We start from the raw sequence: 21,716 nt of genomic DNA, 5'->3' as shown, positions 1-21,716 counted from the left end.
CAAAAACGCCCGTGCATACACCTGATTGTCATAAGGCCGTACATTCTATGATACACGTGAGCACAACAACATCCCCCCAAGCCCGTGAATGCTCTCTATATGCAGTACTTGGGAGATGATCGTGCAATCTTGTGCATGCATGCTTGTGTGAGCGGATGTCTGCATTTTGGCATGGCTTTGGATGCTATTTGTTCCAGTCGGAAAGCTGACCTGGGGGGCTGTTTTCCTTGTGCAGTCACAGCCAGGGCACAGTTCTTACAATAACCAGACCCCTGGCAGTCTGCACCAGCACCAAACGCCACACAGGGAAGGGAGAAAGAAAGGCAGATTCCAATATAGTTATGCCATCAGAAGCATGCACCCACATAATCACATTACTGACTGTAAATGGGGCGATATAAGATTTACACTGTTTAATTTCCCCCGCTCACGGCAAAGCACCCCGCACATTCAGCACACGTCGATATGAACTAAAATGAGACTAAAGCGTCCATGTACAAATGTAGCAAAATGCTAGTGAAGAGGTGAGATTGACGTAATCAGGCAGCAGAATGGGGGCAGAAGACCAGAACAGGGAGAATGATAGAGAGCAAATGGCCATGATTTCAGCTGTGATTCATTTCGAAATGGACAATACGGAAAAGAAAAAGAGAAGAAAGTAAGAAGGGATCAGGGAAAGGTTGAGGAGAGATTGCGCGCGCGCGTGTGTGTGAGAGAGAGAGAGAGAGAGAGAGAGAGAGAGAGAGAGAGAGAGAGAGAGAGAGAGAGAGAGAGAGAGAGAGAGAGAGAGAGAGAGAGAGAGAGAGAGAGAGGCGATAGAATGGAGTGGCTTTACGATATTTGCTGTGATTCTGGAAACAGGGTGTAACCGTTAGAGGAAGGGCAATACTGATGAGATCTGTGATGTCTAAAGGGAGAGGTTATTCTTGGCCATGCTGAATAATGCAGCGCTCCGCGCCCAGCCCCCATGTATAGATAAATTCAGAGTCGAGAGTTAGGGGAGGGATGGGGGGGAGGGCGCATCTCTGTCCAACCTCGGCACAGTAAGCTAGCTATCTGCTGGGGGAAGAGCAGCCTGAGCCTGGGGCATGTGGAGCTCTTACATAACACGGTCAGCAGATGGTATACGCAAGCACAGATGTGTTGTGTGTTTGTGTGTGTATCTATGTGACTGAGAGTGCAGTTAGATCGTGTGTCTGTTTATTACAGTTGTGTTTTAGAATATCTCAGGACGCATACAAATACGTACTCCAAATGAATGAAAAGGACCACTGTGCTGTGAAATTTTTGCGTATATAATATATATGTACGTATGTATATATACTGTACGTATGTATATATATGTAGCGAATTCGGGAGGCAACAACAGGAACTGCCGCGGCCGGGACGCGAACCCGTATCGCCCGCCCCGCGCTTCCGCATATCAGCTCCCTCACGTCTCTGGGCGCACGCGGTTCCGATGATCTCACAGTCTCACCATCCCACGTCTGACACTAATGTAGCGAATTCGGGAAGCAACCACAGGAACTGCCGCGGCTGGGACGCGAACCCGTATCGCCCGCACCGCGGGAGACATCGCTGACCGCTCGACTAAAGGTCGTGGTCTACTTGTCCACGACGCTACACTACCCACCCTCCTTCGGGAAGCGCGCTTCAGCATAACAGCTCCCTCACGTCTCTTGCATGCGCATCCGATGACCTCACGGTCTCACCATTCCACTTCTGACAGCATTGTGACATGACACGGTCAAATAGTGGTCTTCTCAGCCACCCTTTCAGAGCTACCCAGCAAGCTTTTAATGATCGTTAGCCAAACCAGTCATCACAGACACAAGTTAGTACTGGTCTCAGTCTGACTTCCTCTCTTGGCCACAGAACCGATCTTATCTACTTGGCTACTCTTTACACTCATGGTGGGACATAGCATGCTGTCTAATACAACTTCTCTCATAACGTCCCCATTACCTTCCACCACATCCTCGCTATCTATAACAGATATGCCCGTTTTTAACATGTTCAATATCCCACAACATAGCCAAAACATTAACACTTCAGTTGCATCGTGGGTAAAATGCAAATGGACCCCCTGACTTCGAGCAGGAACACTCCAGTAGAATTCGCCACAATGTATATATATGTATGTATATATAGTGTACCTTTTCAAACTGGCATATTCAGTCTGATCCATGCTTCATTGAGTTTTGTGCAGATGATGATTTTATACTTGCTTGTTGTATTAACTTTCTATTGTCTACCCTGCTTTGCTTTGATTTTATTCTGTCTGATACAGTGCTGCTTGTTTTTTTTTGTTTTTTTACTGTGTTCTCTGAGGTGTCCTTGAGTGCTCTGAAACGTGCCCACAAATAAAATGTATTATTATTGTAATGAATGAAAGGTCACATGTCTAACTTGACCTACTCACGGGTGTACGTGCAGTGCGTGTGACGTAGACAGGAAGTTGGAAGCGCATGTTATGAAGGTTGTATGTTGGATGAACGCTAGTAAAAGCTACACAGTTAAGAACCTACGAAGTCGGCTCATTCTTGAATTATTCTTATGTCAGTAAGACAAGGCGTCTACGGACATTACATGGTGTCAGAATAGTCTGTGTATCGGAACACGAGCGGTCATGCCGAAGTTTAATCCGCCGAGTGAATTCAAGTTTGACTGCCCCGTTGAATTGCCGGAGTGGAAACAACGGTTTTCGCGCTTCAGGCTCGCGACAAAGCTGGATAAAGACGACGGGGAGATTCAAGTGAGTTCGCTGATTTATGCAATGGGCAGCGAGGCTGAAAAGATATTCAGCTCGTTTGACTTCGCGGCGGAGGGTGATAAAGTGGACTATGATATCGTACTGAAAAGGTTCGACGACTACTTTATTCCCCGCCGTAACATCATACATGAGAGGGCGTGCTTCTATCAACGTAGCCAGCAGCCAGGAGAGACAGTGGAGATGTACATCCGGACATTGTATGAGCTGTCTGAACACTGGGAGTTTGGGGACAAGAGGGATGACCATATCAGAGATCGTCTGGTAGTGGGCATAAAAGATAAGGTGCTCTCCCGTCAGTTCCAGCTCACAGCGGACCTTACTCTGGTGAAAGTCATTGAACAAGTGCGCCAGGCGGAGGCAATAACAAAGCAGCTCAGCCTCCAAGCTAACCAACCAGAGGCCCAGCTGGCTAACGTCAATGTTGTCCGACGGCGGGACGGACGCCAAAACAAAAAGGGCGGACAGCGTCATGGTGGCAGCAGACCTGCAACCAACAAAGTAGATGAATGCGGGAGGTGCGGCAAGACGCAGCACATCGATGAGCGGAAGTGTCCTGCAACGAACAGTAAGTGCAACAAGTGTCATAAAAAGGGACATTGGGAGCGTGTATGTCACTCTAAAGCGGTGAGAGAAGTCACTGAAGAGGTTAAACAGCTGTACTTTCTGGGAGAAGTTGGCAAAGAGAGCAGTCAGGAAGATTGGACTGTTAGTTTAACAATAAGTGATGTACCAATAACCTTTAAAATTGACACGGGGGCTGACGCTACTGTTATCAACCAAGGGACATTTAAAAAGCTGAAGCCAAACATAAAACTGGGACCTCCTGACACATGCTTCATAAGCCCAGGTGGAAACATCAGCTGCATAGGACAGTTTCAAGCCACAACCAACTACAAGGAGAAACAATACTCCTTTCCAGTGTATGTGATCAAGGGGAGAGGCAGCTGTCTGCTGAGTCGTCCAGAGGCAGTGGAGATGGGTCTAGTGAAGCGGATGAATGAGGTCAGTGGAGTTTTCGGTTCAAGTGGACTGCTGAAAACAGACCCAGTGAAAATAGCTCTGGTGGAGGGTGCCCAGCCATACGCGGTGCATACAGCCAGACGGATACCGCTGCCACTTGTACCACTGGTTAAGAAAGAACTGCAGCGCATGGAAAATGAGGGCATTATTGAAAAAGTGACTCAGCCCACAGAATGGTGCGCCGCTATGGTGCCGGTGCTGAAACCGAACAAGAAAGAGGTTCGCTGCTGCGCTGACCTCAGGAGGCTGAATCGAGCGGTGAAACGTGAGAAATACGTGCTGCCCACTATGGAGGAAATAATGCCAAGGCTCGCAGGGTCAAAGTTCCTCACAACGTTGGATGCAGCAAGTGGGTTTTACCAGATCCTCTTGCATGAAGACAGCAGGGGGCTCACCACTTTCATCACCCCATTTGGGAGGTATGCTTTCTGCCGCCTTCCATTTGGTATAATGAGTGCTCCAGAGATTTTCCAGAGAAAGATGGAGGAAACTCTGACCGGGCTAGAGGGCACAGAGGTGTACATGGATGACATCCTTATACATGGAGAGACTGAGGAAATCCATGACCGGCGCCTAGCAGAGGCGCTGGGGGTCATTGAAACAGCAGGTCTCAAACTGAACCAAGCGAAATGCAAGTTCAAACAGAAACAAGTCCACTTCCTTGGTCATATCATCAACGAGGCAGGCATCAGACCTGACCCGGACAAAGTGGCCGGAATAGAGAACTTTCCTCAGCCCCAGAACGTGATGGAACTCAAGAGGTTCCTCGGGATGGTGAACTATTTGGCAAAATACGTCCCAGAGCTGTCCACTGTAGGTCAGCCGCTTTATGGACTGCTTAAAGCAACGACAGAGTGGCTGTGGGGACCTGCACAGAACACAGCATTCCAAGACCTTAAAGCAGCACTCGCCACCGCCCCGGAACTCACCTTTTATGACGTCACTAAGGCTACGGTGGTGTCAGCAGATGCCAGCAGCTACGGGATGGGAGGCGTTCTGCTCCAGCAGCACGGGGAACACTGGAAGCCCGTGGCCTACTGCTCCCGACGGCTGAGTGACGCAGAGACAAGGTACGCACAGATCGAGAAAGAGTGCTTAGCCAGCGTCTGGGCATGTGAAAGGTTCGAGAAGTACTTGTTTGGGCTTGACAATTTCAGACTTGTCACCGATCATAAACCACTAGTGCCCCTCATGAACAGCAAAGACTTGGATAATGTGCCCATTAGGTGCCAGAGACTGTTAATGAGGCTGATGCGTTTCAATGCAGTGGCTGAATACGCACCAGGCAAAACTTTAGCTGTGGCTGATGCACTCTCCAGAGGCCCAGAGCAGCGCTACGGAGATGGTGCTTCTCATGATGATGTTGCAGCGCACATTGATGCCATCGTGTGCCAGGTGCCTGCCACACCTCAAAGGATGCAGGAGATAAAACAGAGCACGGATGGGGATCTGCAGCTCCAGACAGTGTTGGGCTTCATCAGACACGGCTGGCCTGAGTATGTCGATAAAGTGCCGGAGACAGTCAGAGACTTTTATCAGGTGAGAGGGGAGTTATCTGAGGTAGATGGTTTAGTCATCAGAGGCAGTCGTATCGTCATTCCCACAGAGATGAGGGAGGTGATCTTAGACAGAATACACGACGGGCACCAGGGGATAGTTAAGTGCAGAGAGAGAGCTAGCCAGTCAGTGTGGTGGCCCAAAATGACAGAGCACATTACAACAAAGATACAGCAATGTCAATTCTGCAGAGAACACAAGAACACACAGAGAAAAGAGCCTTTAATGTCAAGTGAGATCCCATCCAGACCATGGCAGAAAGTTGGCATAGACCTGTGTGAGTACAAAAAGCAAAACTACTTGATAGTGTCTGACTATTATTCCAGGTTTTTGGAGATCCTAAATCTACCAACAACTACTAGCAGTCAGGTTGTAGCTAGGCTGAAGGCTACATTTGCACGTTTTGGTATCCCTGAAATTGTAGTTAGCGATAATGGGCCACAGCTAGTTTCAGAAGAGATGAGGAGGTTCAGTGAGGATTATGATTTCATCCATGTGACTTCAAGCCCACACTACCCCCAGAGTAATGGACAGGCAGAGAGGGCTGTTCAGATAGCCAAAAGCATATTAAGGCAGGATGACCCTCTCCTCGCCCTGTTGACATACAGAGCTACACCCTCTTCTTCCACTGGAGCCAGTCCAGCGGAATTGCTCATGGGTAGGAGAATCAGAACCACCTTACCCACATTGCAGCATAACCTGAAACCGGCCTGGCCTAAAGAGGAACTGATCAAAACCGCTGACGCCGCAGCCAAATCGAGGCAGGCTTTCTACTACAACCGCAGGAACGGCGTGCGGACACTGCGCCCACTGAACTCGGGTGACGCAGTACTCACCAAACCTGATGGACAGAAAACATGGACAATGCCAGCAGTTGTTCACAGTCAGAGCTCCACTCCCAGATCCTACATAGTGGAGACAGCTCAAGGTGAACATTACAGAAGGAACAGGCGCCACCTGTTGGCCACACCCAAAACACTCACCTTTGTCAGCAGGGATCCTGACCATGTCACTCCAGGGGAGAATGGAAACACGGATGAGTCCCGAGCAGCAGAAATGCCAACTTCCACACCGTTTGTTACTCGCTCTGGCAGGGTGAGCAAGCCAGCAATCCGGCTGGATTTGTGAGGCGTATGGACTTGTGTACTGTGGGGGATTTTTTATTTTTTTTTGTGAAAAGGGGGGTGATATACAGGTTAGAAAATCATCTTAGAGGGGGAGATGTAATGAATGAAAGGTCACGCGTCTAACTTGACCTACTCACGGGTGTACGTGCAGTGCGTGTGACGTAGACAGGAAGTTGGAAGCGCATGTTATGAAGGTTGTATGTTGGATGAACGCTAGTAAAAGCTACACAGTTAAGAACCTACGAAGTCGGCTCATTCTTGAATTATTCTTATGTCAGTAAGACAAGGCGTCTACGGACATTACAATTATTATTATTATTATTAGTGTGTGTGTGTGTGTGTGTGTGTGTTTCTCAGAGACAGATGATAGTCTGTTCACTGACAAATCTGCTTTCAGTGCTGAGGGACAGGAGAGGGAAAATAAACAGTCTCACAAAAGACCTTTTGATCACATTGAACAAATCACACAAAGAAACGTGACAGCATATTGTTTTGCTGCATGGGGCTGCCCTATGAAGATCATGCTTGTGGAAGTTGAGGGCAAATACACTCACATGAACATGCACATACTCATAGGCACACACACACACACACACACACACACACGTAAACAAGTGGTATCATGGCGTCAACCAATTTCAGTACCAAATACATTCTACTGCCACCACCAGCTGTTGTTGCTCCTGCTATGCTTGTCTGTATCACATCAATTTACCCTCGACGCCAAAATCTCATCATAACAGCCTGCCCACGCTGTTACGGGTCTAGATAGATCGCCTACTGAAACACGCCTCTGCTGTAAACCTGCTCCATTACTGGAGCCCCATTCATGGATGGAGTCTGAATTTCACAGCAAATAATAACCTCATATTTGCCACCTGATTATGCTATTATACTAGCGGAAATATTTCTTGCACAGAAAGTGTGTTCCACTAAGTTAAATTTACGTCATAATTTCCCCATAAAGTTTGGTAAAGTAGACTTATAGGCAATACAGCGGGGAAATGTGCAGCGCGTAGCTGCTGTTCAGAGTTGCACTCTATTTAAAGTTGTGGACGAGAATGCCAATTAATGCCTGTTTGCAATGCTGAATGTTGTCTTGGTAGCCTGTAGTAGGCTACCAAGACAACATTTAGCACACAATGCACAAGTTGTGTTGTGTTGTGTTGTGTTTTGTTGTGTTGTGTTGGTAGCCTGTAGTAGGCTAAAGACCAGCTTGCATAATATATCCTAAACTCTGAATGAAAACCCGTAGGCTGTCTGCATATTTCATCCCTGGCATACACACGAAGGCATACTGTAAGAGTCCGGTAAACATAAATGCAATGCCAAATAGCGACACAGGGTGGCTCCTCCTTCTGTTTTGTTGTGGCGCACTAAAAGCAGAGCCGTTCTTAGTGCCGCTTCGACCGACGTCCACAGGAACGGACTCTCATCGTAACAAGTTGGTGCAGGTTATATTTTTTATGTTTTACTGTTCATGTATGATCGGCGAACACAGTGTCGTGAAGACCTGGCATTGTATGGTCGATGTATGTACTACAGAATAAAGTATCAGGGTGGAAATCCCCTTCTCGTTGTCTGTCGACTGAGCTGAGCTGAGCCATCCCGGGGCTCTTGCTAACTAGCCACATGCTGCTAGCTTTGTCCACCTACACCAACCCAGTTAGAATGCATGCTCTCCCATTGCATCTGTTTTTATAACGTATCCTCATTTACAAGCACATTGCATTACATTTTAATTTTCAAAATGAGCTATATATTTATAAACAATTTGACAAACTGATGTAGAAAAACGTCTGTGCAAAAGTCCAATGAAAGCCTGAACTAGTCCAAATGACCTCACGCCATCATTGTGGTGCAAGGCATACACAATATCAGTTAAGAGAAGGGGTCTCACATTGAAGGTGGGCATAGCTGGTGTGACAGTACTGATTCCTTGTGACTCTCTCAGGTTGTCTCCAAAGGGTTGTAGGACACCCAGGGCCAACATACGACAGCATAGCTCCCTGGCCTCCTCTTCTGAATACTCCTCTTTGTCCTGCTCACTCAACCTCTCTAACAGAGTGTTTCCTGCAAGGTAGAAGGGGGAGAGAGCGAGAGAGAGAGAGCGAGAGAAATAGTGGGAGACAAGATGACAAGGTTATTGTATAATTATAAATGTGATATGTTAACCGAAGGGAGAGTAATAGCTTGGGAAAATGGGGATGGAAAGAAAAGCTAAATGCCGATAATGAGGACAAACAGCAACAGGGAGAGTTGTCTTGTCTTGTCTAAATGGCACCTATTGTGCACCTGTCTGTCCTGCAAGTGGGATCCCTCCTTTAAATGGTCTTCCCGAGGTTTTCCTCAGGTGTTACCTGTAAAGGTTTTTCTGCAGTATTGTCCTCATCTGAGTCACGGGTCTCATAATAGAAGGTGTCGTCTATTGCTGTTTACTGTTTCTACCTGATTGTCGTTGTATGAATGTAAAGCTCTCTGAGACTAGGGGTTTACAGATACACTTGACTGGATTTTGTCAATGGCAAAAAGAAATACTACTACTTTTGGGTGCTCCCGTTAGGGGTCGCCACAGCGGATCACCCGTTTCCATTTCTTCCTGTATTCTGCATCTTCCTCTGTCACACCAGCCACCTGCATGTCCTCTCTCACCACACCCATAAACCTCCTCTTTGGTCTTCCTCTTTTCCTCTCCCCTGGCAGCTCCATCTTCAGCATCCTTCTCCCAATATACCCAGCATCTCTCCTCCACACATGTCCAAGCCATCTCAATCTTGCCTCTCTTGCTTTGTCTCCAAACTGTCCAACCTGAGCTGTCCCTCTACTTGTTCCTAATCCTGTCCATCTTCATCACTCCTATCGAAAATCTTCAACTCTGCAACCTCCCGCTCCGCATCCTGTCTTTTTGTCAGTGCCACTGTCTCCAAACCATATAACATAGCTGGTCTCACAACCACATCCATCAAAAAGAGATGAAGACTGGCCAAGATAAATACTGTTGAGCTTCAGGCTCTGGGCAAAATAGACACTTGCAGGTAAAGACAGACACAATTTTGCATAAAGAATTTAGACAAAGATCTTTCTGCATTTCAATACTGATCTCAAGATATTATTCCTCACTGACACGGTCATGTGAGCCAGTGTGCCAATCATCAGAAACTCCGGAAGTTAATTTGATCAAATTGTTGATGAGAGATGAAAACAGGGGTGTCAGGGGGGAAAAAAACTGTCTATTAGTTTAATGATTATCTTTCTGGCAAGTCTCAGTGTGTTCAGGCTGACAGTATCGCTTCGAGTTCCCATAGTGCAGCCAAGGGTTTAAAAGACATTAAAAACCTCAGAGATAATCCTCTGTGATTCAGATGTGCTAATTAAACACCTGCAAGTGCAAGCGCCCTTGAAAACATTCACATGACTGAGTGGAGAGATGGCATGTTATGTGCTAATTGCAATATGCTAGCACTATTTTAGATGCTAAAGAGAATACTCACAGACGTTTACTGTTATCAGGAAGACCAGTTCGACACACTGGAAATTCAGTGGTATGCCTTTCAATTTTTTTGTTTTTGTTTTTTGGATTTTTTTCCCATTTTTCTCCCCAATTGTATCCGGCCAATTACCCTACTCTTAGGTCTCGGTCGCTGCTCCACCCCCTCAGCTGATCCGGAGCTGCAGATTACCACATGCCTCCTCTGATACATGTGGAGTCGCCAGTTGCTTCTTTTCACCTGACAGTGAGGAGTTTCACCAGCAAGGCTGGATTACGGACTGGGCATGCCGGGTTGAGTGCCCCGGGGCCCCGGACCACAGGGGGCCCCAAAAGGTCAGGGGTATTATGTTCGCGTATAGTAAGGATCCCCAATCATACCCTGATGCAGGGCCCCAAGCTACAAAGTCTCTATTGATACGGGGCCCCAAGCTACAGCTTCTACTGATGCAGGGCCCCAAGCTACAAAGTCTCTATTGATGCTGTGAGCTGCTTTCTCATCTCTGTTTGTTTTGAGATTCAAAATGGTGTTGTACTTTGTAGTCACCATCCGAATCCCATGCAGATTGGCATAGCGTCAACTACCATTTTGGGTATTTGCATTAGTTTTACATTTAACAATGTTTAGTATTGTTTGCGTAGCCTATCTGATGGGGCGGGGAGGGGGGGCAATGGACGTGCGTGCCCCGGGGCCTCCCTGGTGGGTTAACCCGGCCATGTTCACCAGGGGGACGTAGCGTGTGGGAGGATCAAGCTATTCCCGCCAGTTCCCCTGTCCCCCGAACAGGAGCCCTGACCGACCAGAAGAGGTGCTAGTGCAGCGACCAGGACACATACCCACATCTGGCTTCCCACTCACAGAAACGGCCAACTGTGTCTTTAGGGATGCCCGACCATGCCGGAGGTAACACTGGGATTCGAACCGGCGATCCCTGTGTTGGTTGGCAACAGAATAGACCACTGCGCCACCCGGATGCCCCTTACCTTTTAGTTATGACATAGAGATGTGTCATTGAGGAGTTAAGGATTTAAGTAACAACACAATACAAGCCATTAAATAGCTATGCTTGGGAGATGACTCAATATAAAATAAATTCCAAACATGCTGACAGTAATATGATTAAAGTCTGGTCAGTATCATAGTAGAACATTAACATTATAAAAATACATTGTGGTTGACTGTTATTGTATTTGGCAGTATGATAAATGAAGAAGGGTCTTTTAATGGAGCCAGCTTGAAATTGAATGCACATTGGCGCTATGAAGGATTACTATAGAAATCATGGTGATAATCTCTAAATCCTAGAACAGGCATTTGTCCCTGATTATAGAGAGCCCTGATTTTCAGTAGCTGCAGAAGCACAAGTCATCGTTAGGGTCTTTGGGAAAAATACTTTCTGCGGCAGCTGAGGCTGCAACTAGTAGAACTTGAGAGGGCAAAACTTTCACTTTACCAGGTCAGTCTGTGGTGTTTTAGGATGAGCTTGCATCTCGAAAAACCTGATTCAGAGGAGATTTTGCAGGATCAGTTAACATGGCCCTGTCCTTAACAACCCTGTGGATGATGATATCAGCACTTTGGAGTGAGGTGTGACTGGCAAGAACAGGTGTCAAGTAACAAAGGTGTGGAATGATTGTCATCCTCAGCTCTAGTACAGTAACTCCCCAGAACTGGAATAAAAAAACCAACAAAAAAAATACTCCAGAAATACTATATATATACCAATTTAGACAAAGGCATGCTTGTCTAACTGTAGTAGAGTCAAATATATTCAGTTCTGGATTTCCTTAAAAAAAAAAGCATCTTAATCCAGGATTTGGTCCATAAATCTCTGTCTGGGAATCAGTTCTTGGATGTGTCACAGTTAAATCTGTTCTGCTATTTTTTTTCCTTGTCTCTCCATTTGCTCCTAATAGCCTGATGTGATCTCAGCTACTGGGTGATATGTCACATGCATTGCTGAAAAATTAAGTGAGTAAGCATTGAAACAACCAGAGTCTTTTTGGCTTGAGAAAGGGCAAAGTCGTGACACAGTGGCTGGTCCTCAGTAAAACAGTAAGAAGCAGATAGGTAGAATCAGAGAAAGGAAAGGAAATTCAGAGCACCTCCTCTCCTTGACTATGGGTAATCCACCTGACAAAGTGTGACTAGACCTTATTACACCATTCATTTTCGTCACGCAGATAAACTGTCACTTGGTTTTGACATCCATGAGCGTGTACTGTATGTATGTTTGTTTACAAGACAGTGTTTGTGTGCACTATGTGTTCGCATTCGCTCACAAATACATGCATGCATATAAGAGAATATGTGCATGTGTGTGTGTGTTTGTGGCCGTGCACATGCAGGCAGGGTTACAACGCATGCCTGCACATACTTATGCGTTTCTAGCTCCATCATTCTTTTCGGTCTGTCTGAGTGCACGTGTCTATTTGTGTCTGAGCCAGTGAAGCGGCGGATGGCATTGCCCAGGGTAAGTGGTAATACTGTCACAATGCACACTGATTCATGAGCACAGCCTCAGACAGCGGAGAGTGGCTGAGCTCCCGATGCTTAGCACAACAGAAAAGAGGACACTGTCTCATCACAAAGAGGGATTTGTTTGGAAGACACCTCTGAATAAAGACCTCTGTTGCTCCATCTATCATTCATTTGCTATTGTACTGTTATTGTCAGCTCACAAATAGTATTGTTGGTTGAATGACAGTGGATAACTTATAGACCATTAGTTTAAACATGATGGAAAGAAGAAACTGATATTGTTATTCTGAAATGTCATTGCATAATAATCTAATCTCCAGTCGGGTTGGGCCTAGAAACCAAACAGTTATGATTACAACCAGCCTACGACAAATTAAATGATGGACTACCTAACCAAAATATTTTTTAACAGAATCATATCAAATATTATTCTAGGCCAGGAATGATTTGTTTGTTTGTTTATTTATTTATTTTTAGTATATGGCCCTAATGCTCTTACCCTGCTATGGCCCATAACATAAATTAAATTCAAGGTCAAAAAGAAAATCTAAACCACACTTCAATTAAAGAAATGTGTACTGTTCTAATCATCTAATGGCTCCAAGCATGAACATTTTAAATGATCAAATCAGATTGCAACATCTAGCAACAAATCATCTTCTTTCCAGCCTGATGTCAATATAACTGAAGCAAGAGTAAACTGAAGCCAGTGTTGTATTGTATGCTGTGCTTCACAGTATACAACTTGCACTTGTAATAGCTGGGTGAAAAGTTCAGTTTTAAGTTTATTGACAGCCAAGAAAGTTGAGACAATCAAAGAATTCATCTTGGATGCTTAATGTAGCAACACAATGGCATGATCAAAATATTAGTTTCTTTTCTCTGAGCTGTAACCGGTTGTATATGCTACTCACCAGAAAAGACATCCAGATTAGGTAGTGTGGCACTGGCGGTCTGGCGGCCAGAGTGTGATCTCCTGGATCCCAGTGTCCAGTAAGACCCACCTTTGTACCCTTTCTCTGATGCCCCCTGCTCTTTCAACCTGCCCCCAGCATCCTGTCTGAATCTCAGGTCGTCCAGGTCTTTGGTCCAGTCAGCAGAGAGGCTGAGAGGCCCAGCAATGGAGCAGGATCTCTGCCTGCAATTCCTCGATTGCTGGGATTCACGGGACCCTCTGCTAAATTCTGAATCAGCTACTCCTTTGATTTTCCTGGGGACCTGTGGGCTTGTTAAAGGGGAGCCAACTGGTGAGGTGAGCTGCCTGGTGGTGGTCTTAACATATGAGGGATGGATAGGAGGGTAGACTTTGACAGTGGAGGAAACGGTGGAGGATGTTCTTCTCGGGGAAGATGGCTTGGAAGTCTCTGACATCAACTGGCTAAAGGACAGGGTACTCATTCTCCTCTTCAGTGTCCCACCTTGCTCCTCTTCCTCCCTCTGTGTGGACAGATCCGTACTGCTCACATAATTGTGTGACCCCACTGGCCCTGTTTCTGCAGGGTCTAAACTGATAAATGGTATGCACAGGACTTTACTCTTTGTAGTCCCATTAGCAGGACTCAGCCGGGAGGGTGAAACTGGACTCTCCAGCTCATCCTGTGGCTCCTCGGCACTCTCATAGGAGGTGGTGGTTGGGGTAGTGTCAGGGAAGCTGTAGGTGCTGTTGGTTTTTGGAAGGTGGCTGCCGCTGCTTCTCTCTGTATCTGGAGCTGATGATGATGGACCACTCTCACTTGAAGAGCCTTGTTCAGATGAATTCCTCGATAAGGATTTGGCATGTCTTTCTGTTCCTAATTTATTTATGCTCTGATCTTTAGCTAAGGTGCCATGTCCACCGCGGGAGGAGGCCGCCTCTCGCTGGTTAGATATTACCTGCTTTGGAATGGTATGCTCAGGAGCCTCATGTTTAATCAATTCAGAGGTTGATTCTCTGCTCAGCGAAGCACTGACCCTCTCTAGGACACCATTGCCAGCACCATGTTGCTCTTGGATGGCCTGCTGGATATCAGACAGCAGGTCCTCATCTTCAGCCACCGCTGAGTGGAAACTGTAGATGTCAGCGTCTGACCCCGAGCTTGTCTTCCTGCCATCTTTGTCCATCATGGACTGATAGCCATCTCTGCTCACATGACCTTGGCCCTCCTCACTGTCTGACATCATACCTATCTCTGAGGCTGACAGGCTTGCCTCCATATTGGTGCCGAGCCTTAACACATCAGTTGAGGCTGGTCTTCCACCTTCCAAGATGTCCTCATTGGACAATCCTTTTGCCTTCGACAGACTCTTCCTGATTCTCATGCTTGAAAATACCGAACTCTTTGACTCAGATTTTGGTTTCTTCTTCGAGCCGTTGTCCTCTACCCCTTTGCTTGCTTTACTCTTGCTCCTGTTGGATTTCTTGTCAGCTTCCCTGTTGGTGGACCCATCATAGGAAACATCCAGTCCCCCTCCTCCGCCTCCACCTCCCCCTTTCTTCTGCTTAGTTTCCTGGTTCCCCATGTTCCTCAGCAGGCGGACCCCCTTGGCGATCAGGCCATGCTGCTGGGGTTGAGGATGGGTGTGCTGCTCTTCCCCCTGGACGTCGACTGCTGCTCTGCCGGTCAGGCCCTGGTTGGAGCTGCCTACTAATCCCTGCTGCCTACTCACTGGTGTCAGAGACGGCTGTGAGGATGATGCTGCCTTTGCTGATGCTGCTGATGCTGCTGATGGGAGGGGGCTGGCACCGGCAGCTATGGGCTCACTACCACTCACCATTCGCTCACCCTCCTTCCCCTGCTCAGTCTCTCTCACTCTGTGTTTCCCCTCCCTGTCTTGCTGCTGCCCCTCCCCCCTCCCCCCATCTGTCGCCACGTGCTCCGATGTCTCACACAATGGGCTGCTGGTCGAGCGAGCCAGACGAGGATGCGATGGCGTGGGCAGCCCCTCCCCCCTACAGGGAGAAAGTTGAGAATGCAGTTGCTTTTCTCCTTCCTGTAAAATGTATTGTTGTTGTTGCTGATGTTGTTGTTGTTGTTGGAGGAGTGATTGCTGCTGCCTACGAAGGAGGTTGGTCACACTACTCTTCCTCCTGTCTTTGAAAGTGGTGGTGAAGAAGCTCTCCCTTAGAAAGGGTACCTGGGTCTCCACCGTCTTAATAGTCTGCATACTGACTGCCCCGCTGTGCCGGGTTTCTTGCCCTGCGGGAGGCCAATCTGGGCTTGCTGAAGGAAAAGGAAAAAAAAGGTAGAGAGGAGAAAAAGAGTTTGGGCTTTAGTCTCAAGCTTTGCTTGATAAAGGGAGATGACAGACGTTCTCTGCTCACTAAAGTCAGGAGCATTGTAAAGTGGTGGGCATTATATGCGATCAAATTACTGGTATATGAAGTCAGGTTTTTATTTTTATTGTTAAGTGGTTGCCACTCACTAAGAAGTCTCCCATGTACCAAGACCCAAAGATGACTGTGTTGGCTGTTAAACCTTGTTAAAATAGTTTATTGGCAAATGTTTTCATTTACCGGGTTTGGGTGTCTGTGTTGACCTTAAAAACAGAATTGTGTTCACTCCCATAGCTGTTAGCAGCAGGAAAACCCCAGTTAAACTGGTTTTAGTGTAACTGATACAGTACAGACATGTAATACGTTTCATGTGTAACGGTACTACCCTTGCTAGTATGTTCTGAATGTCTGTCAGTAAGCATGTCAGTGTGTTTCCTGGATACTAGGCTCAAAAAAGTAGAGCTTGGATTTATTTACTCCCACCAACTGAAGAAATCAGGTGTCTTGAAATAATGAAAGATCCTATACATTTGCCTGTGTGTGTGTGTGTGTGTGTGTGTGTGTGTGTGTGTGTGTGTGTGTGTGTGTGTGTGTGTGTGTGTGTGTGTGTACATGTTTACACATCGTGTTTGTTTACATCAAGGCATGAAGGACAACTGACTGATGCTGACGGGTGTGGCTCAGTAAATGCACAGCTCTGTAGTAACAAAGACTGCAAAATAGCTTCGACAGAATAACAGGATCTGAGTCAAAGGATGAGAGCAGCTCAAAACTAACAATGGCCAGCAAATAGTGAATTAAGTTGAATGTATGATGTACAAACTAGGATTCTAGATACTGTAAACGACAGAAGCAAACGCTGTAAATAGCTGTACGCAAATTACGTTAAACTGGAACAAGAAATCATCTTCCATGGTACATACATATTTAGTTATGCATATTTATGTTGTTTACTGCGTCATGTGGTATTTCATGGCCAAACAAACAGTCATTTAGTGGCGCTACCCAAAGTACTATGAGATACTATAGAGCATAAAAAAAGTATGAGTGAAACAGGAAGAAATCAACAATATATCATAGTCGACACTGATGCCAATGAGTTATAGTTATGAGACCGAAGATTAGTAAAGTCTACTTGCTTGGGTGGCAGAGTCTTCTTAGTGGGTCCTCTGCAGTGCAGGCTGAACAGAATAAATGAGTGGTTGTCATCTGTTGTGCAGTGCTCCTCCACCATGGGTCACATGAAACTGGGTTGTTCCCCATCACATGTTCTGTCTCCCAGGCCTTCACCCATTGAGACTGTCTGAGGCTCCTTTCAGCCCAACGTCTAATTTAATTACATTGCTGAGGACTTACAAGCCTCAAGATTAAGTTTGTGCATTATACTGTGAAAGCCACAAAACTACATGTTTAGCCTCTGATCGAAATAATAAAGCAATAATCAGTGTCACTGACTATAAGGCACCAAATGGTGTCAGACAGTTTTAAGTTGGGCTCAAATGCTTTGCATTGCTGCATCCAGGTAAAATAAGGTAGTGTGCTGTGACATAAGGAGGAGAGATATGCAGAAATAATACAAAAGTCGACTACGTCCAACAGTTTGCGGTTGACCTCTGCAGAAGCTGCACACCACCGAGGAAGATGCCAATGCCGTCTCTTTCCAGCTGGCCTTTAGAACAGCTGTAACTTGATATGATGGAGAAAACAGACGTTTTTCATCAATAAAAAGTGACTTTATTGGTTTATTGATTCAAAATATGACTATGATTGGCATACTTGAAATGTAACAAAAAAAGAAGGAATTTTCAAAGTGTGCATCACTTTAGGTAGTTTACATTCCCAATATTAAAACTGAAAACCTCATATTTTCATTAATGTACTATAACACTGTAGCACATTGTGTTGAAAGCAGCACAAGTATCCACTGGTGCACAGGCACCGGATATTTCTTTTGATTTTCAATGCAGATTATCTTTCTTGCATAAAGGCTTGGAAATGGCTGCGGTTCTACATGATATCAAACTGAATCCTTCATTGTCACTTCCTCAGTATGCTATCCCACAGTGCAGTTTTGGTCTTCCTTCGGTTAAAACATATATGATTGAAAAACTGTGTGGTGCAAAAAAATAAAATAAAAAAATAATTGATTCTGTTAAAAACAGTTCATTACTATGAATGATTTCTTGGTATCATGAAAAAAACAGAAATTAATTTCCCCTCATTTTGTAACTTTGACATTTGTGGGTAGGGTCTATGTATTGTCAGCTCACTTACTGATGACCTTGCTGTGATAAATAAGTTGAACAATCCTTCTTGTTTCCTAATCAACCGATTGTGTTGCCAGTAAATGTTAATAATAAAAGACGGAACTAGGCAGGCCCCAAATGAAGGTTTGGAAATCTATGACAGGAGCTAAACAATTCAAAGTTTTGACCAGCCACTTATTATCATGGTCATTCTTTTCTTGCATACCTACTACATCCATGCATCTTCATAATCTAAATTAAAGTTATCAGGCTTGGGTTAAATTAAAGACTTGCATTGGGTTTGGATTTGAATAACTGCTGCACAATTGGGTGCAATTAAAAAAAAAAGTTTTATTTTGTCAGCGGTTGAAATTGGCTGGGTTGGTTGGGCACTTCATTGACAATATCATCTGAAGGCAAATGCAGAGTAGGGCTGTTATTAACCACTAGAGGCCGCCATTGTTCTGTCAAAGAAAAAAAGTTTTTTTTATAGACGTCTTTCCAAATAAATTTAAAAGGTAGTGTGTAATCAAAACACACGTCTCTATAAATGGACATTTTTGTGTGCACACTCAACCGTTTTGTATCAAGTTAGAAATATCCAAATGTACACAAACAGTATATCATCATCATCGTATAATTATTACTCATTACATAAAAACGTCAAGTACATGAAAACACAACCGAGCTACTTGATGCACTAATTATTGTTTCCACCATGTAAACCACAAAGATCACATTGTACACGACAGCAGTGCCACTGACTGCAGTGCCACACAGAATATTCACAACTCAATTCATCAGAACAATCATTTTCAGACTGGCTCAAAATTTGCAAGAATAACTAGGACCCATATATCGATTACACAAAATTAACAAATCTCTGTTGACACAATATTTCATTTGACACAGGAAAGCCATATTGAAGTAGAAAGGCAATGAACAGAAGAGTTTTGTTAAAATCATCAGCCAGTCACAACAAAAAGTCAATTCCGTACAATGTAGTAAGTAGCCTGTGGATACAAGTCGGTGTTGGTTCTCAGTGACATATTACAGATTTTGTTATAACCCAAAACCACTCTGCACTTTACAGATCTAGCTACCTACAGAGAGAAAAACAGTAATAAATGTGAATCCACACTCCCAAAAACAAATGTTTTATTTCCCTAGGTCTCAATTGCACTTCAATAATTCTCTTGCAATGCATTTTAAAGCCCTTTTCTATTATTTTTCACCCATTCAGTTCTCACAGCTGCACTTGTGTGAAATGGTAAGAGCTCCTTAATGACAGAAGAAAGGCTTTCATCTGTGGAGTTCACCTTAAAAGACACAACAAGAATATACACAGCTGTGCATGCACACACGGGCACACGCACAAAGGAAAACCTCAGGAGCACCAGTTGTTTGCACTACGTGCAGTGGCGGTGGGCATCCCAGGAGGAAAACATGCTGAGGAACTCCAAGCAGTGAAACTTCAGGAAAGCCACTGCTGGATGCCTCTTTTCCTTTTCCTATCCCAAAGCCCATCAGACATTTCCTATCAACCCTTCAAAGGTCATATCACTTTACGTGGAATCCCTGGGGATCCTCCTGTGGAAAACCACCGATTGCCTCTGCTGGAACTGCTGCTTCCTCCTCTTGTTGTCCCAGCGGCAGAGCAGGATCATCTTGAAAGTTGTGCGGAAGGTCTTGTTGCACAGAGCGTAGCACATGGGGTTGACTGTGCTGTTGACATAGCAAAGCCAGTAGCCCAGTGCCCACAGGGTGTCTGGTATGCATCCGTTGCAGAAGGCGTTGACCAGCACCATGATGTTATAGGGTGTCCAGGTGATGATGAAGGCGAAAAGGATGGCACTGAGTGTCTGAGCCGCTTTCTTTTCCTTCACCAGGGACATGCGCTTCCGCTTGGTGATCTGAGTCCGTGCTCGGGAAGCAAAACGTTTGGCCAGGGCGGCCTCTTTGAAGGAGATGGGGACAGATGGGGATTTCGTGGCTGCACTGCTGGTAGTAGTAGTGTTGGTAGTGGTGGTTGCAAGGGAATCAGAGAAGGAGCCCATTGTGGTGGCAGGCTGAATGGTAGGCATAGACTGGACTTTGCGTGTAGAGAAGCGTTGGTGGTAGCTGTTGTCTGCATTGCTGGCCCCCCCATCTGGGGTGGTGGCAACTGTAGTGTTAGTGGTGGCTGTTGAAAGGCTATCTCGGCTATTCTCCTCCCCCCTCAGGGGATCCTCTTCAGAGGCTATGTCCAGGTCCTCACATGATGTGAGCTGGGAGTTGACCGCAGCCTTGATACCTGGTAGGTTGAGGACAATGGAGAAGATAGTGTGGCTCTGGGGAATCATCTCTCTGGCGCTACAATCCTCATCTTCAGATGAACCAGAATGGTCTGCTGAGGCCCCGGCATCATTGTTGTTCCAGCTGTCACTGCTGCTCTGGTCTGGGTCACCCTCTCCTGGTCGGGTGCTACCGGGCCTCCAGGACCGAACCCCAGGCCAACAGTGGAAGCGGCCTACCAGTTCGCGACAGGAGCTTTTCTTCTGGGATGACCTGGTCAGCTCATAGCTGCTGCAGCTACGAGAGCTCCCTGTCTGATGGTGGACAAAGCGGGACCTCTCGCCACCCCCACTCCCACCCCCTCCTCCCATTCCACCCTGACATCCTGAGCCCTGCAATCCAGCCAGTTCCCTTGAGCGGTTCTGGGTTTCTTTGTAAATACGCCAATAGAGGACGCTCATGATAGTTACTGGCAGATAGAAGGCAGCCATGGCTGTACAAAAAGTTATAGTGGGTTCTGAAAGGAACTGGATATAGCATTGATCAGATGGTATGGTCCTCTCACCAACAAAGTACTGCCACAGCAGGATGGCAGGGGCCCAGAGAACCAGAGAAACAAACCAGGCCAGGCCAATCATCAATCCGGCCCGCTTTGTTGTCCGTTTAGCTCTGTAGGTCAGGGGTCTGGTGACGGAGAAGTAGCGGTCAAAGCTAATGACCAGCAGATTCATGACTGATGCATTGCTTGCCACATAGTCTATAGCCAGCCACAGGTCACAGGCCCAGTTGCCCATAGCCCACTGGCCCATGACAAGGTAAGCTGTATAGAGGTTCATAGAGATGACCCCTATGATCAGGTCAGCCACAGCAAGGCTCAGTAGAAAGTAATTGTTGACCGTTTTCAGTTGGCGATTGACTTTGAAGGATACCACCACCAGTATGTTGCCAATGATGGTGATCAGAGAAAGGAGACCTGTCAGCAAGACTATGAGGACAACTTGCCACACGGGGTGGCCACCCAAAGGCTCGTATGCCCCGCTCAGGGTTCGTGTGCCATTAGGAGGTTCTGATGTGAGGTTGAACAGTCCGCCGTGGAAGGAAGAATTTTCATCCAGGTTGGCATGGTATCCCCCCGGCCAGGGGCTTCCTCCCGCTTCTCCTTGGTGGAGAGCGTTGGATTGAGGGAAGGCGGCCATGCCTGGTGGAGATGTAACAGCAGTCAGGAAGAGACCAAGGTCTGTGCTGTTGGAGCTCATTTTTAAGTCTTGGCATATTCTGGAGTGAGAGAGATAGAGAGAAATAAAGAGACCAAGAGAGAATAAGAGAAAGAGAGATATATAGGGTGAGTAGGCTACGTTGGCTATTGAAATGGCTATGTCACTTGATGTCCAGCAGGTGAGGCTAGTAACTAATTATGCCTGCTGTAGTTAAATGTCTAACGTGAAAAGGCTATTGAAAAAAAGTGCATATGTTTGGTGATTGAACCAAAAATGGTGT

General features: G+C 46.1%; 2 protein-coding genes across 2 annotated transcripts in view; both read right to left on the bottom strand.

The window, feature by feature from the left end:
* Nucleotides 1-15,590, bottom strand: part of fmn2a (formin 2a) — a 74,010-nt gene extending 58,420 nt beyond the window's left edge. Inside the window, 4 exon segments of the mRNA XM_056292303.1 lie at nucleotides 4,991-4,998; nucleotides 8,410-8,550; nucleotides 13,361-14,250; nucleotides 14,338-15,590. Of these exon segments, the coding sequence (XP_056148278.1) occupies nucleotides 4,991-4,998; nucleotides 8,410-8,550; nucleotides 13,361-14,250; nucleotides 14,338-15,590 (2,292 nt within the window).
* Nucleotides 15,591-19,510: 3,920 nt separating this feature from the next.
* Nucleotides 19,511-21,475, bottom strand: chrm3a (cholinergic receptor, muscarinic 3a). The gene has a single exon (XM_056291840.1). It carries the CDS (start codon nucleotides 21,473-21,475, stop codon nucleotides 19,511-19,513), a length of 1,965 nt encoding a protein of 654 aa, XP_056147815.1.
* Between the last annotated feature and the right edge of the window lie 241 nt (nucleotides 21,476-21,716).

This window comes from Lampris incognitus, chromosome 13, assembly GCF_029633865.1.
Source record: "Lampris incognitus isolate fLamInc1 chromosome 13, fLamInc1.hap2, whole genome shotgun sequence".
Classification (NCBI taxonomy): Eukaryota; Metazoa; Chordata; class Actinopteri; order Lampriformes; family Lampridae; genus Lampris; species Lampris incognitus.
The sequence above is the reverse complement of the archived record's forward strand: the minus strand, read 5'-3'. Positions and strand labels throughout refer to the sequence as shown.

Coding starts and splice junctions, on each gene's coding strand:
- chrm3a (XM_056291840.1), bottom strand. CDS start 21,475: ATGAGCTCCAACAGCACAGACCTTGGTCTCTTCCTGACTGCTGTTACA.